This window comes from Chiloscyllium plagiosum, unplaced genomic scaffold (genome assembly GCF_037043375.1).
Source record: "Chiloscyllium plagiosum isolate Xiang-an unplaced genomic scaffold, Cpla_swu_hap1 HiC_scaffold_8, whole genome shotgun sequence".
Classification (NCBI taxonomy): Eukaryota; Metazoa; Chordata; class Chondrichthyes; order Orectolobiformes; family Hemiscylliidae; genus Chiloscyllium; species Chiloscyllium plagiosum.
The window spans coordinates 24,009,677-24,028,574 of record NW_028270146.1 but is presented as its reverse complement, the minus strand read 5'-3'; the positions used below and the strand labels follow the sequence as shown (position 1 = coordinate 24,028,574).

Genomic DNA, 18,898 nt, shown 5'->3' with positions numbered 1-18,898 from the left:
ATTAGAGGGGAGATTTGCAAGAGCTCCTCAGGACGGTTTAAACTAGCCTAGCAGTGTAGGAGTAATGGGTAGGGGGTCTCTAAGCAGTACTGAAATAAGAGAGAAGGTTAATGCTGGTACTGAAGTTAAAGACAACAAGTCAAATAGACAGGGCAAGCAATAGCATGGCAGAGAATAAGAGATGACTGATAAATTAAAATGCATTTATTTCAATGAAAGAGGCCTGACAGGTAAGGGCAGATGAACTCAGGACTTGGACGGGAACATGGGACTGGGATATCATAGCTATTACAGAAACATGGCTGAGGGAGGGACAGGACTAGCAGTTCAATGTTCCGGGGTATAGATGTTATAGGAAGGATACAAGGGGAGGCAAGAGAGGAGGGGGAGTAGTGTTTTTGATCAGGGAAAACATAACAAATCAGACCGCAGATTGGAGGAACAACACCTCATCTTCCGCCTGGGCAGGCTGCAGCTTGCAGGACTCAACATTGAGCTCTCCAATTTCAAATAACCATCTACCCCATCACTCAACTCCCTTCAAAGCCTATACCCCTCCCTTCCATTCCTCTCATCGACCTTTCCTTCTAGGTACCAACCAGATTCATTCCTCCCATTGACCAACCAGGTCATACCCTCTAAATGTGCTCACCTATCCCCACCTCACCATCCTGCACCCCCCCTTTACCTGCAGCTCCCCTTACATCCGCCCCCAGTCGTGAAGAAAGGTTACACCTGAAACGTTGACTTCTCCACCTCCTGATGCCACCTGGCTTGCTGTGTTCTTCCAGCCTCTTGCTTGTCTACCTTGGATTCCAGCATTTGCAGATTTTTTTGTCTCTGACCAGGGAAAATATCATGGCAGTATTTAGAAGGGATATTTCTAGGGGATTGTTCGATGAAGCAATATGGATGAAACAGAGAAAAAAGAAAAGAATGCTTACTTTGGGATTTTATTATCGGCCCCTCCAATAATCAGTGAGAAATCAAGAAGCTGCAAAGATTAATAGGGTTGTAACAGCAGGGAAGTCCCATCCTGTACAGCCTCTCCTTATTACTCATACCTTCCAATCTCAATAACATCCTTGTAAATCTTTTCTGTACTCTCTCAAGTTTAATAACATTCTTCTTACAGCAGTTTGACTAGACTTACATACAGTACACCAAATGTAGCCTTGCCAATGTCTTGTACAGCCATAATGTTAATGGTAACATAATCTCCCAACTCCTGTACTGAACACTCTAACCGATGAAGGCAAGCATGCCAAATGCCTTCTTCACCACCTTGTTTACCTGTAATGCCACTTTCAAGGAACTATGTACCTGACCGTGAAGTCTCTCTGTTTGACCACACTCTCCTAGGCCCTTACCACTAACTGTGTAAGTCCTGCCCTGGTTTATCTTACCAAAATGCAATACCTTAAATTCCATCTGCCATTCCTCGGCCCACTGGCCCAGTTGAGCAAGATCCCATTGTACTCTTAGATAATCTTCTTCACTGGCCACTCTGCCACCAATTTCGGTATCATCCACAAAGTAACTAACAATGTTTGCTATACTCTCATCAAAATCATTTGTATATGAACTACAGTGGAACCAGCTCCAAACCATGCAGCACAGCTGGTCACAAAACTCCAGTCTGAACAATTACCTGCTACCTTCTGTCTCCTACCGGCAAGCCAATTGTGTATCCAATTGGCTAGCTCTCCTTGAATCTCATGTGATCTAACCATACTAACTGGTCTACCACGTGGAACATTATCGAAGTTCTTACTAGAGTCCATGTAGACAATTACCACCACTCTGTCTTCATTGAGGTGGTAGTACATGTCGGCACAAATGATGTCGGGAAGAAGAGGAGGAACATACTACAGCGGGACTTCGGAGAACTAGGAAGAAGGCTGAAAAGCAGGACGTCCAAGGTGGTTATCTCCGGTTCACTTCCAGTTTCTCGGGCTGGTGTGGCCAGAAACAGGGAGATAATGGACTTGAACGTTTGGTTGGGGAACTGGTGCAGGAAGCAAGGATTTAAGTTCTTGGATCACTGGGGTATATTTTGTGGTAAGCATAAATTCTACAAGAGAGACGGTTTGCACCTTAATAGGTTAGGGACCAGATTCTGGCAGGCAGGTTTCCTACTGCAACACCGCTACATTTAAACTAAGTAGCGGGGGGGAGGGGACAAACTGGATGTTTAAAAAGGAAATTGAAGGGAAAGTTAGAACAAAGGAAGTCAAGAAAGACAACTGTATCAATGAGGCAGAAAACTCGGAAAGGGATCATGCTGTAAAGTTGAGTGAAATAGGGGTTGATGGGAAGGGTGAGAGCAGTAACAAATTAAAAATACTATACATGAATGCACGAAGCATTAGACATAAGATGGATGAGCTTGAGGCTCTTTTGGAAATTGGCAGATACGATATTGTAGGGATAACTGAGACGTGTCTTCAAGTGGACAGGGCCTGGGAAATGAATATTCAAGGCTACACGTGCTATCGTAAGGACAGACTGACGGGCAGAGGGGGTGGGGTGGCCTTGTTAGTAAGGGAGGATATTCAGTCCCTTGCGCTGGGGACCTAGAGTCAGGGGATGTAGAGTCAGTGTGGATAGAGCTGCGAAATACTAAGGGTAAAAAGACCCTCTTGGGAGTCATCTACAAGCCCCCAAACAGTAGTCTGGATGTCAGATGTAAATTGAATCAGGAGCTGAAATTGGTCTGTCGCAAGGATGTTACTACAGTTGTTATGGGGGATTTTAACATGCAGGTAGACTGGGAGAATCAGGATGGTATTGGACCTCAAGAAAGAGACTTTGTGGAGTGCCTCAGAGATGGATTCTTAGAGCAGCTGTTGCTGGAGCCGACCAGGGAGAAGGCAATTCTGGATCTGGTATTGTGTAATGAACCAGAATTGGTCAGAGACCTCGAAGTGAAGGAAATATTGGGAAGTAGTGACCATAATACATTAAGCTTCAATCTGCAATTTGAGAGGGAGAGGGGGACAGTCGGAAGTGACAGTACTTCTGTTGAATAAAGGGAACTATGGAGCTATGAGGGAGGAGCTGGCCAAAGTTCAATGGTGCAATACCTTAGCAGGGATGACTGTGGAGGAACAATGGCGGATATTTCTGTATATAATGCAGAAGTTGCAGGATCAGTTCATTCCTAAAAGGAAGAAAGATCCCAGGAGGAGGCATGGGCGGCCGTGGCTGACGAGGGAAGTTAAGAAACATATAAAGTTAAAAGAGAAAAAGTATAACATAGCAAAGATAAGTGGGAAAACTGAGGACTGGGAAGCTTTTAAAGAGCAACTGAGGATTACTAAGAAGGAAATACGCAGAGAAAAAATGAGGTACGAAGGTAAACTGGCCAATAATATAAAGGAGGATAGTAAAAGCTTTTTTAGGTATGTGAAAGCAAAAAAATGGTTAGGACTAAAATTGGCCCTTGAAGACAGAAACAGGGAAATATATTACGGGGAACAAAGAAATGGCAAAAGAATTAAATGGGTACTTCAGATCTGTGTTCACTGGGGAAGACACAAGCAATCTCCCTGAGGTAACAGTGGCTGAAGGACCTGAACTTAAGGGAATTTATATTTGCCAGGATTTGGTGTTGGAGAGACTGTTAGGTCTGAAGGTTGATAAGTCTCCGGGGCCTGATGGTCTACATCCCAGGGTACTGAAGGAGGTGGCTTGGGAAATCATGGATGCGTTGGTGATTATTTTCCAGAGTTCGATAGATTCGGGGTCGGTTCCTGAGGATTGGAGGGTGGCTAATGTTATACCACTTTTTAAGAAAGGTTGGAGAGAGAAAGCAGGAAATTATAGACCAGTTAGTCTGACCTCAGTGGTGGGAAAGATGCTGGAGTCTATTATAAAGGATGAAATTACGGCACATCTGGATAGTAGTCACAGGATAGGACAGAGTCAGCATGGATTTATGAAGGGGAAATCATGCTTGACTAATCTTCTTGAATTTTTTGAGAATGTAACTCTGAAGATGGACGATGGAGATCCAGTAGATGTAGTGTACCTGGACTTTCAGAAAGCTTTTGTTAATGTCCCACACAGGAGGTTAGTGAGTAAAATTAGGGCGTATGGTATTGGGGGCAAAGTACTAGATTGGATTGAAAATTGGTTGGCTGATAGGAAACAAAGGGTAGTGATAAACGGCTCCATTTCGGAATGGCAGGCAGTGACCAGTGGGGTACCGCAGGGATCCGTGCTGGGACCGCAGCTTTTTACAATATATGTTAATGATATAGAAGATGGTATCAGCAATAACATTACCAAATTTGCTGATGATACAAAGCTGGGTGGCAGGGAGAAATGTGATGAGGATGTTAGGAGATTACAGGGTGACCTGGACAAGTTAGGTGAGTGGGCAGATGCATGGCAGATGCAGTTTAATGTGGATAAATGTATGGTTATCCACTTTGGTGGCAAGAACAGGAAGGCAGATTACTACCTCAATGGAATCAATTTAGGTAAAGGGGCAGTACAGAGAGTTCTGGGTGTTCTTGTACACTAGTCAATGAAGGCAAACATGCAGGTATAGCAGGTGGTGAAGAAGGTTAATAGCATGCTGGCCTTCATAACAAGAGGAATTGAGTATAGAAGCAAAGAGGTGCTTCTACAGCTATACAGGGCCCTGGTGAGACCACACCTGGAGTACAGTGTGCAGTTCTGGTCTCCAAATTTGAGGAAAGACATTCTGGCTATTGAGGGAGTGCAGCGTAGGTTCATGAGGTCAATTCCTGGAATGGCGGGATTACCTTACACTGAAAGACTGAAGCGACTGGGCTTGTATACTCTTGAGGTTAGAAGACTGAGAGGGGATCTGATTGAGACGTATAAGATTATGAAAGGATTGGACACTCTGGCAGCAGGAAACATGTTTCCGCTGATGGGTGAGTGCCGAACCAGAGGACACAGCTTAAAAATACGGGGTAGACCATTTAGGACAGATATGAGGAGAAACCTCTTCACCCAGAGAGTGGTGGCTGTGTGGAATGCTCTGCCCCAGAGGGCAGTGGAGGCCCAGTCTCTGGATTCATTTAAGAAAGAGTTGGATAGAGCTCTCAAAGATAGTGGAATCAAGGTTTATGGAGATAAGGCAGGAAGAGGATACTGATTAGGAATGAACAGCCATGACCATATTGAATGGCGGTACAGGCTCGAAGGGCTGAATGGCCTACTCCTGCACCTATTGTCTATTGTCTATTGATCTTCTTGGCCATCACCCTTAAAAACTCAATCAAATTTGTGAGACACAATTTCCCATGCACAAAGCCATGTTGATTATACCTAATCGATCCTTTTTTTCCCAAGTGCATGTAGATACTGTCTCTCAGAATCCCCTCCAACAACGTACCCACACTGACATCAGGCTCACCAGTTTGCAGTTCCTTGCCTTTTCCTTGCAGCCTTTCTTACATATTGGCACAAGATTAGCCATGTAGGTCAGGCAGCAACCGAGGAGCAGGAAAATCAATGTTTTGGGCAAAAAGGGCTTTTGACCGAAACGTTGATTTTCCTGCTCCTCGGATGCTGCCTGACCCACTGTGCTTTTCCAGCAACACACTCTCTACTCTAGTCTCCAGCATCTGCAGTACTCATTTTGCCTACAACATTAGCCATGCTCCAGTCTTCTGGCATCTCACCAATGGCTGTCGGCGAAATTTTTGGCTTAAACATAGAAGGGGTTTTAATGATTGGCCATTAGCTCCAACAGTGGACTAGAGGAAACTGTTCCACTGGGAAGGGCTCCATTTCAATCAGGTTTTAATCAATATTTTACTGATTTAAGCAATTAGGACTTTGGCTGTGGATTTGAACTAAAAGATGATGTCAGAGGCGTCAGGTTAGGGGAGACTTGAAAGTCAGATCATAACAACACTAGGGATATACATAGATCCCAGGTTCTGCAACTGTTCAAGAAGTTGACTCACTACCTTTAGGTGGAGACAATGGTCTATAGTAATCCAGAAACCAAGGTAATGAACTCCAAATGCTGTCACAGCATATGATGGAATTTGAATTGAATAAAATCTGATACTAAAAGTCTAATGTTGACCATGATTATTAAAAACTATTTAGTTCACTAGTGTCATTTAGAGATGGAAAATTGTTGTCCTTAACTGGGCTAGCCTATTGTGACTCCAAGCGCAATATGATTAAGAACATAAAAACAGGAAAAGGAGTAGGCTATTTAGTCCCTTGAGTCTTCCCTGCCATGCAAGAAGATCACTTCTGATCTGTGGCCTAAAACGATATGCCTGCCTTGGGCCCATGTCCCTTGACATGCTTTGCTTGATGAAAAATTATCTATTTCAGATTTAAATTCAACAATTGAAGTAACATCAAACACCATTTAGGAAGAGTTCCAAACCTCCGCTGCTCTTTATGTGTAGAAGTGCTTTCTTACATCTGTCCTGAATGTCTTGGCCCTATTTCTTAGACCATGCCCCCGGGTCTAGAATCTTCAACCAATGGAAATAGTTTATCTTGATCTACCCTGTCTTTCCTTGTTAACATTCTGAAGGTCTCTATTAGATCACCCCATTACCTTCAAAATTCTAGAGAATAAAGCCCGTATTTGTTTAATCTCTCCTCATAACCTAATCCTGAAGTTCAGCTATCATCCTTGTCATACTGCATTGAACTCTCTCCAGAACCAAAACATCCTTGACTCTTGCCTGCCATAGCAAGTGATTCAGTTGTATCAGCTGCTCAATGAAACTGATTCTTCTTCAAAGTGGCATTCAACATGGAAGTATACTGATTTACTGGCCAAGGGAGAGTGGTATGTGGTAATCAGCAAGAACTTTCTTGATGCAGTGAGATTTCAGGAGAACGATCAGCAGTGTTGCATTGAAGTACAGGATTAACCATGTGCGTGTTGAATGGCAGAGCTGACCTGACCAGCTAAATGGCCTATTCCTGCTCTTATGTTTGATGGTAGGGTAGCAGTTAGGTGAGGAGATTGGGTTCCCAGAAGGTGAGGGATAAGGAGTAAGATGCAGAGTGGACGAAGGGTGCAGGTGTCATGAGAGGGGCATTTGGTGTGCCAGCAACATATGTAGGTCCAGAGGGGAGTTGAGTCACAGAATTGTGTGCTATGTTAGTGGATAGTACAGGTGTCAGGTTGAGTGGAGAGGTAATGTAGCAGGTAAGTAGCTGAGTGCTTAGATGGTTGTCAGGTAGAGTCAGAGAAGTTGGCAGGATGGAGGGTTAGAAAGTAAGGACTCCAGATGCTGGAGATCAGAGTCGAGAGTGTGTTGCTGGGAAAGCACAGCAGGTCAGGGAGCATCCAAAGAGCAGGAGAATCGATGTTTCAGGCATAAGCCCTTCATCAAGAATGAGGCTTGTGGGCTGGGGCTGTGAGATAAATGGTAGGTGGGGTGGGGTTGATGGGAAGGTGGCTGAGAAAGCGATAGGTGGATAAAGGTGATGCAGAAGGTGATAGGTCAGAGAGGGAAGTGATGGACAGATCCAGAGGGCGGTGGAGAGTTGGAGGCTTGGGACTGGGATAATATGGGGGGAGGGGAAATAAGGAAGCTGGTTGGAATCCACATTTATCCCGTGTGGTTGCAGGGTCCCAAGGTGGAATATGAGGGGTTCTTCCTCCAGATGTTAGGTGATAACGGTTTGGCGGTGGAGGAGGCCCAGAACCTGCATATCCTTGACGGAGTGGGAGGGGAAGTTGAAGTGTTCAGCCACAGGATGGTGGAGTTGATGGATGCGGGTTCCCAGAGATGTTCTCTGAAACGATCCGGAAGAAAGCATCCTGTCGACTCGATGTAGAGGAAACCACACCGGGTGCAACGGATGCAGTAGATGACATTGGTAGAGTACAGGTAAATTTCTGACAAATGTGGAAGGATCCCTTGGGGCCTTGGACAGAGGTGAGGGGAGTGGTGTGGGCACAGGTTTTGCACTTCCTGCGGTGGCAGGGAAAGGTGCCAGCTGTGGAGTGTGGGTTGGTGGGAGCTGTGGACTTGACGAGGAAGTCGTGGAGAGAATGGTCTTCCTGAAATGCTGATAGGGGTGGGGAGGGAAATTTGTCTTTGGTAGTGGGGTCCGTTTCGAGGTGGCAGAAATGATGGAGGATAATACGATGTATGCGGAAGTTGGTGAGGTAGAAAGTAAGGATCAGGAGGGTTCTGTCTTTGTTGCATTGGGAGGGGTGGGGTTCAAAGATGGTGGTGTGTCAAGTGGAGGAGATGCACTGGAGGGCATCATCAACCATGTGGGAAGGGAAGTTGCGATCACGGAAGAAGGAGGCCACCTGGGACTTTCTGAGGTGGAATTGGTCATCCTGGAAACAGATGTCGTAGAGCCGGAGGAATTGGGAACAAGGGATGGCACTTTTACGGGAGTTAGGGTGGGAGGAGGTGTTGTCTAGGTAGCTGTGGGAGTCGGTGGGCTTGTAGTAGATGTCTGTGGTTAGTCGGTTACCGGAGATGGAGATGGAGAGGTCCAGGGAGGGGAGGGAGGTGTCCAGGTGAATTTGAGGTTGGGGTGGAAGGTGTTGGTAAAGTTGATGAAGTTCAACCTCCTTGTAGGAGCATGAGGCAGCACCAATACAGTCATCGATGTTGTGGAGGGACGGGTAGGGGATGGTGCTGGTGTAAGTGCGGAAGATGACTGTTCCACATATCCGACAAAAAGGCAGGCAGAGCTGTGTCCCATGCGGGTGCCCATGGCTACTCCTTTGGTTTGGAGGAAGTGTGAGGATTAGAAGGAGAAGTTGTTGAGGGTGAGGACCAGTTCAGTCAGGCAGATGAGGGTGTTGGTGGAAGAGTACTGGTTGGGATGGCATGAGAAGAAGAAACGGAGGGTTTGGAGACCTTTGTCATGGTGGATCAATGCGTACAGGGACTGGATGTCTTTGATGAAGATGAGGCATTGGGGGCTGGGGAAATGAAAATCTTGGAGGAGTTGAAGGGCATGGGTGGTGTCACGAAGGTAGGAGGGGAGTTCTTGGACTAAGGGGACAGGACGTTGTCGAGGTAGGAAGAGATGAGTTCAGTGGATGGAGGGGGAGTGAAAAGTGTGGGCTCGGAGATGCATCAGAGATGTAACTGTTTGGGGCCACAGGAGAATTCAGGTTGATTTGGAAGCCTAGGATGGTAGGGAGAAGTCAAGTTGAGAAAGATCCAAAGTAGGGTATAGATTGGTCAAATGTTCATTGGCGGTGTCTGTATGAGGGGCTTGGTGGATCTGTTTTATAGATAGCTAAGAATTAGAATAGGCTTTTAATTCTTTTACTTTTCCTGGCTAACTGTTCAGGTAAGTCAGTTGGAACCCTGGGATTCCAACTAATTAAAACACAGAGTTAAGGATGATTTTGGATGGTTCCAGATGCCACGTAATCAAAAGTTTAAATATTCTGAGCAATTACCCTAGAGTCAGTGTATTAGGACTTTTAAATGATCTCAACACACATTATCTAGACCATGTGGGATCTTCACTTTTATATTTGGTTGATTTTGATAGAGGTTGAGTTTTATAGAACTGCCAAGAAATCATTTAATGGTGAAATGAGACAAATAGTGGAGGAGCATACTCATCTATTCAAGTCTTAGTTTGTAGTCCAGACAACAATCCTGTAGTGTTCCTATGCTGTCTCAAGAGATTAACAACGTCTTTAAGGCACATGAATGAATGGGGTGTATAACATCACAAAACAAAATTATATATTTGTCATGAAACTTATGTTTAAAGTATGATGTATCACTATTGATACCTGTGTAAAATGCAATACATTATTTGTTAAAGTGTTTAATATGTTAAGAACTTGCTGTACTTTGTAAAGTAAACATCACTTTCTGCAAGTTGCGATAATGTAATGACCTTTACCCCAAAGGCAGTAAGAGCAAAGACATTCCATAATTACTTTAAAATGTTTGGAGAATGTGCAATTGTTTTTTTTTAATGTTGGAAATAACTTTTGAGACTTTGTGTCACTTGTAAAATGATCAGTAATAACTTTCTTTGAAAATAAGAAATACCAGTCTCTGTGACCCTTGACTGAAAGAAGTACCGACAAGGAAGTAGCTAATATAGCAAAAACATGGCAGACAGACAAGAAGTAAGAAAGCCCAAGAAAAGAGAGGATCTGAGATGCCTGAAATAAGTCTGCTATTTTATGGAAGATTACATGGCCGGAATCCTTTTTACATGGACACTGCAGCTTGTGGAGAATCATTAAGTCCTCAAAGAAAATTAGCTGGATTTTGGTTATTTTGGTTTATGGATTCCCAGGAGAATCATATCAATAGTGATTAATTCATATTAATTGATCTAGATCTATGACTATGAATTTATAATTTTTCTTAAATCTCATTGTTTTGCTTAAGGCTGATCAGTCAACTATTTCTACTTTGGGACTAAAACATTCAGTTTTCTCTCCTTGAACAGCCTAAACTTATGAATGGATAATCACATAATATCATCATGAATTTAGATTCAGTGGATTATTCTAACTAAAACTAGCTGGATATTTGGTTTCATTCTTATCTATCCAGTCAAACCTTATCTTCCCACTTCTGCACCATTACTTAAATGCTTGTGCTACAGTGCAAAGCAAAGATGAGCTAATTTTCTCATCGATGAGCAATGCTCTTACCCTCTGTTTGCAGTCTGAGTATTGCACAAATGAAGATAGTCTCATTTCATCAGTACAGCCACATTCCTCTCTTGTTTTCTTCATTGCACATTGCTTGTAACGTCCTGTTTTCTGTAGTTAAAATATATATACATGTATAAATAATATAATTATTATAGTTTCTGAATTAATTGTGTTGAATTTCAATTCAATCAGGATTATTAAAAGTATTTGTTTATTGATGGGAAGCATAACTAGTTAACTGCAGGAATTTAAAAACCCCAAACTAATCCAAACATAGTGGTGGTTATGATTTGTAAATGTGTACAAATACAATATTTTATGAAATGTATTAATTTAAATATACAATTCCAGCATAGGCCGATACTTAATTTTTTCTGTTCCTTTTTAAATCCAATTGTTTTCTCTCACTTCTCTTGAAAAACTATCTTGCATTCACATAACATGTTTCAAAACCGCAGGATATTCCAAATCAATTTATAACCAAAAACATAGTTTTTGAAGATGTAAGACATATAACAGTCAAAAGACCCACAATTAGCAATTGAGGAATACATCAACAATGTTCAAATATGAAGTTTATTTCCAATGGGTCTCCAATCATGATTTACATATAAATATTCAAAAAACAATATTTTAAAAAATCATTCAAGGTCGTGGGCATCGTTGGCTGGGCAGGCTTTTACTGCCATTCCAACTTTCCCTTGAGAAAGTGGTGGTAAGCTGTCTTCTTGAATTACTGCGGACCTTTTGGTGTAGATAGACCATACTGCTACAAGAAGGAAGTTCCAGGATTTTGACCCAGTGACAGTGAAGGAATAGTGATATATTTCCAAGTCAGGATAATGAGCAGCTTGGAGGGGAACTTGCAGGCAGTGGTATTCCCATGCCATTGTCTTTCTAGATAGAAATGATCATGGGTTTGGAAGGTGCTGTCAAAGAAGTCTTGGTGAATTTCTGCAGTGTTTCTTGTACATTGTATACACTACTTCTACTGAGCTTCGTTGATGGAGGATATGATGTTTGTGAATGTGGTGCCTGTCAAGTAGGTTGCTTTGTCTTGGCTGATATCAAGTTTGTTGAGTACTCTTGGAGCCAACTCATCTAGGCAACTGGGGAGTACTCCACAACACTCCTGACTTGTGTCTTATGGATGGTGAACAAGTGTTGGAGAGTCAGGAGATGAGTTACACGTTGCTGTATTCCTATCCTCTGACCTGCTCTTGCAGCTATTGTATTTATGTGGGTAATCCAATTCAGTTTCTGGTCATTGGTAACCACCCAAGATGTAAATAGTTGGGGTTTAGTTATGTTGATGACATTGAATATCAAGGGAATGGTAGTTAGATTCTTTCTTTGTATACATGGTCATTGCCTGGCATTTGTGTGGCATGAATGCTACTTGTCATTTTTTCACACAAGCCAAGATATTGTCCAGGTCTTGCTGCATTTGGATATGGATTGCTTCAGTTTCTGAGGAAGTGTGAACAATGCTGAACACTGCAATCAACAGCGAACATCCAATTTCTAACATTATGACGAAGGGGAAGCCGTTGATGAAACAGAATAAGTTGGTTGGGAATAGAATACTACCTTGAGGAACTCCTGCAGTGATGACCTGAAACTGAGATGACTGACTAACAACCACAACCATCTTCCTCTTTGCAGGTATGAGTCCAATCAGCAGAAGGATTTTTCCCCTCATTCTTATCAACTCCAGTTTTATCAGGGATCCTTGATGCCACATGAGGTAAATGCAGCCTTGATATCAAGGATAGTCACTCTCACTTCACCTGTCGAATGCAGTTTTTTTACCCATGTTTGAACAAAGGATGTACTGGAGAAAACTGGACCTGACAGAACCCAAACTAGACATCACTGAGCAAGTTGTTGCTGAGCAGCTGCTGTTTGATAGCACTTGATGGCAGAAAGTAAGGAGGCATGGGATACAAGGTAACCCATCTGTCTAGATACAGAATTGGCTGGCCCATAGAAGACCGATGGTGGTGGACGATGAAAAGTGTTCAGCCTGGAGCTTGGTGACCAGCAGTGTTCCGCAGAGATCAATTCTGGGACCTCAGCTCTTTGTGATTTTTATAAATGACTTGGATGATGAAGTGGAAGTGTGGGTTAGTAAGTTTGCAAATGACATGAAGGTTGGTGGAGTTGTTAAAGGGTGGAGGGCTGTTGTAAGTTGCAACAAGACATTGATAGGATGCAGAGCTGGGCTGATAACTGGCAGATGGAGTTCAACCTGGAAAACTGTGAAATGATTCACTTTGGATGGTTGAATTTGAATGCAGGATACAGGGTTAAAGGCAGGATTCTTGGCAGTGTGGAGGAACAGAGGGATCTTGAAGTCCATGTCCATAGATCCATCAAAGTTGCCACCAGGTTGGTAGCGTTGTTAAGAAAGATTATGGTATACTGGCTTTTATTAGTGGGGGATTGAGTTTAAGTGCCGTGAAATTATGCCGCAACTCTGTAGAGCCCTGGTTAACCCACACTTTAAATATCGTGTTCAGTTCCAGTCGCCTCATTATAGGAAAGATGTGGAAGCTTTCAAGAGGGTGCAGAGGAGATTTACCAGGATGTTACCTGGACTGGAGAGCATGTCTTGTGAAGAAAGGTTGAGGGGGTGAGGGCTTTTCTCATTGGAGCAAAGAAGGATGAGAAGTGACTTGATGGAGGTATACAAGATGATGAGAGACATAGGATAGTGGACAGCCAGATACTTTTTCCCATAGTGGAAATGTCTATCACAAAGGGGCATAATTTTAAGGCAATTGAAGGAAGATTTAGAGGAGATGTCAGAGGTAGGTTCTTTACACAAAGAGTGGTGGGTGTGTGGAATGCACTGCTGGCAGTGGTAGTAGAGTCAGGTACATTATGGACATTTAAGCGACTTTTGGATAGGCACATGGAAGATAATGAAATGGAGGATATGTAGGTTAGTCAGATCTTAGGGTAGAATAAAAGGCCTACACAACATCGAGGGCCAAAGGGCCTGTATTGTGCTTTACTGTTCCATGTTCTATATTCTGTGTAGCACTGTTGATGACACCTTACATCACTGCACTGAAGATTGAGAGTACACTGATGGGCAGGAACTGGCCAGGTTGGATTTATCCTACTTTTTGTGTACAAGACATAGATAAGCAACTTTCTGCATCTCTGGATAGATGCTGATGTTGTAAAATTGTTTGGCTAGGAGTACAGCAAGTCTGGTGTACTGGTTTTCAGTATTATTGGTAGCATACCCTGCCTTGTTCTCCTAGGTGTTAAAGGTCACAGGTTTGGAAGGTACTGTCAAACAAGCTTTGATGAATTGCTGCAGTGGATGGTGTGGTTAACAATGTTAAAGGAATAAGAGATCCAGAAGATGAGGATAGATAACATATCTACAAGTTAACACATACTTGTTGTACTAGTGAAGTGTATGCCGCAAAATTACCTACAAAATAGTGATGAGGATAATGATATTCACTATTGCATTTACATAAATGCTACATCAATCTCAGGCTTAATTCAGTAAACACAGAAACTTAATTAAACACAGAGAATGCCTGGAAACCTCAGCAGGTCTGGCAGCGTCCATGGACGCAGAAACAGAGTTAACATTTTCAAGCTCTAAAGTGTTGCTATCAAAGCATTTCAACAAAGACCACTACATTGTTAAGTTAAAGAAAATCTAAATGTCTCTCCTTCTTTATTTAATTACATTTGACAGTATTAGCACGGTTCAATTCCCGCCTCAGGTGACTGACTGTGTGGAGTTTGTACATTCTCCCTGTGTCTGCGTGGGTTTCCTCCCACAGTCCAAAAATGTGCAGATTCGGCGAATTGGCCATGCTAAATTGTCCGTAGCGTTAGGTGCAGGGGTAAATATAGGGAATGGGTGGGTTGCGGGTCGGTGTGGACTTGTTGGGCCGAAGGGCCTGTTTCCACACTGTAAGTAACCTAATCTAATCTAATCTAAAGTCAATAAGTTGGTTAAACATGATTTTCCTTTCACAAAACCATGTTGACTCTGCTTGATTACATTGAACTTCATGTGGGCGGCATGGTGGCACAGTGGTTAGCACTGCTGCCTCGCAGCGCCAGGGACCCAAGTTCAATTCCCGACTCAGGCGACTGATTGTGTGGTAAGTAATCTAATCTTATGTTCTTCCACTTGCTTGCTAAATACAAAGGATATTTGCCATAGATGAGATGACCAGAAATTTCTTCATTCAGGGAATGGTGATGCTGTGGAATTCACTGACATGGAAAGTGGTTACGGCCAAAACATTGAATGTTATCAAGGGGTTAGATATAGTTCTTCAGGCTAAAGGGACTAAAGCGTATGGGGGAGAATCACTTAAAATCCTGGTAGTGGTGAGAATCTCTGCTTGTGGTAAGAGGGAAATTTGTGCGAGCCCGGCACCAATGAGGTGACTTTCAAAATATAGAGTAAGAAAACTTAAGAGATATTATAGAGAGAAATCCTCCATGAAATTTGCCAAAATTAACATGTTTCTGGTAAAATTCAGCCCATAACACTTCAATCTGATTATATATCACAGAAAACAGTTGCTTGATCTGTTTATGTATATTCTTAATGTCCTGCAGAGGGTGTCCCATTATTTTTATCACTTCTTTCTAGCAACTGTTAAATAATTGTTTATTTAACAATTATTAAACAATTGTTAAATAATTTCTAGCATTGTTAAATAATATTAAACAGACAACTAAAAATTGACACTTACTGACATCTTATTTTAAATCATATTTCTAAACAAATTACTTACTTTTGAAAGTTCATAAAAATTTCGGTATTTTGGTTTGCTTGGGTCAGCATTATAAATATTTTCAGACACAGGAAGATTTATTCCAAATGTGGATGGTGGTCTGTAATTCACCTATTGTAAATATAATAAAAGTAATATTTCTGTTAGGACATCTTCCACCTTTCTTTCAGAATCAACTTATTATTGTCTCTAGTTGTTTCTCAAGTGAGCCCATTGTCCTATCTCAATCCAACCTGCTGTTCATCACCCTCTGTGCAAAGATTGATTTATTCACATGTCCTAAATTTGATTTGACATGTGAACATTCTTTCAGGTTCAGTTTCCCTATCTTGTCATCAGGACTACATCTGTTGTGCTGCAGCAAATGTCAGTGTTTCTTTTCTCATTAAACGTTACTTTGACCTGTAATGTATGAGTGCACTTCCATCCTTACTTAATCAATCAAAAGGTAACCTAGATTGAACTTGGTCATACACCAAGGTAGTACTTACTGAATGGAAGATCATAACTGATCATTTGTACATAATCTTCAAACATTTGATTAGAATACAGTGAAAGTGACCGGATTCACATAGCAAAACATAAAGAACATTTTTATCTAAATAAAGAATAATTATGTGTATTATGATCCCAGCTTATAGCAATACTGGATACTGTAAATCAGAGAGTAATCTGATTAGACAGACTATGAGCTTTATTTTTCTTTTTTGTTACTATTGAGGTCTTCACTAAATATATTAACAAGTGGCAGCAAATATAATTTTAAACAAATGAACAAAATACACAAAACAATGGGCTAAGTTTCCCATTTGTAGATAACGTATGGTGGCAAGTTATATAAATGAAAAGTGGCTGGTTAGGAGTACTATTGGCCCACTGAGGGTGAGAGTGGGGATATTGTCAATGATTATGTAGAAATGGCAGACACACTGAATGATTATTTTGCTTCAGAATTCGCAGCAGTAAAGGATGGTAGCTTGCTGGAAGTCCCAAAGAAATTACAAGGATCAGCGACAGGGTCTAAAAAAAACTTAATGCGGAAGTTAATGAAAGTGAAGAGCAACAAATCCCCAGGATCTGATGGTTTTCATCCATAAATGTTAAATAAGATAGGAGAGCACATTGCTGATGCTCTAACATAACCTTTTGGAGTTCCCTGGATTCAGGAGTTTTATCTCTGGATTGGAAAGTTGATCATTTAATTCCTCTAAAGAAGGGCGATAGACAGAAACCAGACTAGTTAGCCTGACATCTGTGATGGGGAAATTTTTGGAGTCTCTAGTCAAGGACAGGGTCACTGAAAAATTTCAGTTAAGAGTCAGCAGGGACTCTTGAAAAGAATAAGTTGTGCCTGATAAACTTCATTGAGGTTTTCAAAGAGGTGACAAAAGGGATGCACAGAGGTAAGTCAATGGATGTTGGTATATAGATTTCTAAAAGGCTTTTGATAAAAGTCTCACACAGCCAAAAGACTGTTTGCTATGGTAGAAACTCATGGAATTGAGGGCACAATAGTAACATGGATTGGAAAATGGTTGAGTGGCAGGAAAGAGAGTTGGAATTATACGTAAGTACTCTAACTGGCAGGACATGACTAGTGGTGTCCCACAGGGAACTGTGTTGGGGCCTCAATTATTCACAATATTCATTAACGACTTGAATATTGGCAAATATCCACAATTGCTGACAACACAGAATTGGGTAGCATTGTAGAGAGTGTTGACGACAGCATAAAATTACAACAGGATATTGATAGTTTGGATGAGTGGGTAACGCTGTGGCAGACAGATTTTAATATAAGCAAGTATGTGGTTATCGATTTTAGGTTAATAAGAATAGATCAGGACATTTTTTAGAAGGCACTAAGTACAGCAGATGTTCATCAAGATTTGGGGGTTCAGGTGCAGACCTCCTTAAAATGCCACAAGCCAGTGAAGAAAATTGTCAAGAAGGCTACTGGAATGCTGGCCTTCATTATTAAAGGGCTGGTGTATAAGGATGCAAAGGTTATGCTGCAATATATACAAAACTCCTAGAGACCCTACCTCGAGTACAATGAGTAGATCTGGGCACCACACCTTAAGAAGAGTGCTTTGGGTCTGGAGGAAGTTTACAAGGATGCCTGGACTTCAGGGGTTAAGTTATGAGGAGAGATTAGACACATTAAGCCTTTATTCTCTAGAATTTGGAAGGTTAAGGGGTGATCTAATATACATCTTCAGGATATTAACAGGGAAAAACAGGGTAGATAATGATAAAATTTTTCCACTGGATGAAGATTCTAGAACCAGGGGATATAATGTAAGAATTAGGGCTAGGTCAGTCAGGAAAGATGTTAGAAAGCACTTCTATGTGCAAAGTGTATTGGAGATTTGGAATTATCTTCCCCAAATGGTGGGTTGATTCTAATTCAATTATTGAATTTAAATTTGAGATGGACAAGCTTTTATAAAGCATTATCAAGGGATATAGTCCAGAGACAGGCATTTGGAGTTAGACCACGGATCAGCTATGACCTCATTGAATAGCAGAGCAGGCTCAAGGGATATAGTGGGCTACTCCTGTTCCTATGTTCCTCCTATGAGTGACTTTCAAGCTAACCATCATGCCACAGACGAGGCAAACATTCTAATGCAATCTTCTGCTTTCACCTCATTAATAATGCAACCAAATGCTGGTTGCATTTATTGGGGAATCTTGGGCCCAGAGAGGCTGAGGTGCCAACCAATGGCAAGACCTTCTGGCATACGTACCTCTGGTGGCATATTTAAAGACAAGCTGCACTCCATTTCAGATGCTTGAAGCCAGGAACTCACCTTCACATTGTAGTGCTTAGGCCTCTGTATTCATGGCTTGGCACAAGAAATGTTAAATTAGATCTCTACTTCATAGACAGGGATTTGGAAGGGCTAGTGGACAGGGGAGTAAAGAAGAATGCAGTCACTTGTTATGGCCAAGGAGGCCATGTCATCAAATCCAGCCAGCCTGGTTGGATTTGCTGCATGGTTTCAATGCCCAGCAGTGCAGAGTAAAGTTCAATGATCTTTTGCATTCCACAATGGTAAGTGCCATCACATTCTCTCTGTAAATTCACACTTATAGGGCCACAACTCACTCACTGTGTCACCGCATACACATCCACAACTCTCAATACTTCATGCATGGTGTCCACAGAAAAGCCCTCACCCAGCTGATCCTCCCAAAATGTATAGAAGACTGAGAGGTGACCCTATTGAAACACACAGAACTCTTAGGAGACTTAACCATATCATATTGACCATATTAATATGATCAGACTAAATGGTGGAGCCAGCTTGAATGATCTACTCCTGCTCCTATTTTCTATGTTGCTCTGTTGACAAGCGAGATGCAGAAAGTTTGTTTCCCCATTTGAGAAAGTCTAGGAATAGAGAGCATAATCTCAGAGAAGGGGTCAAATATTAAAGTCAGAGGGTAGTGCATCTGCAGAAATCTT

General features: G+C 42.0%; 1 protein-coding gene across 1 annotated transcript in view; it reads right to left on the bottom strand.

Annotated features, from left to right (window-relative positions):
* Nucleotides 1–18,898, bottom strand: part of LOC122553954 (cation channel sperm-associated auxiliary subunit beta-like) — a 49,988-nt gene that overhangs the window by 29,573 nt on the left and 1,517 nt on the right. The window contains exons 2-3 of the mRNA XM_087989517.1: nucleotides 15,424–15,534; nucleotides 10,634–10,744 (exon numbers count right to left, since the gene is read on the bottom strand). Coding sequence (XP_087845643.1) covers nucleotides 10,634–10,744; nucleotides 15,424–15,534 — 222 coding nt within the window. The remainder of the gene's footprint in view (nucleotides 1–10,633; nucleotides 10,745–15,423; nucleotides 15,535–18,898) is intronic.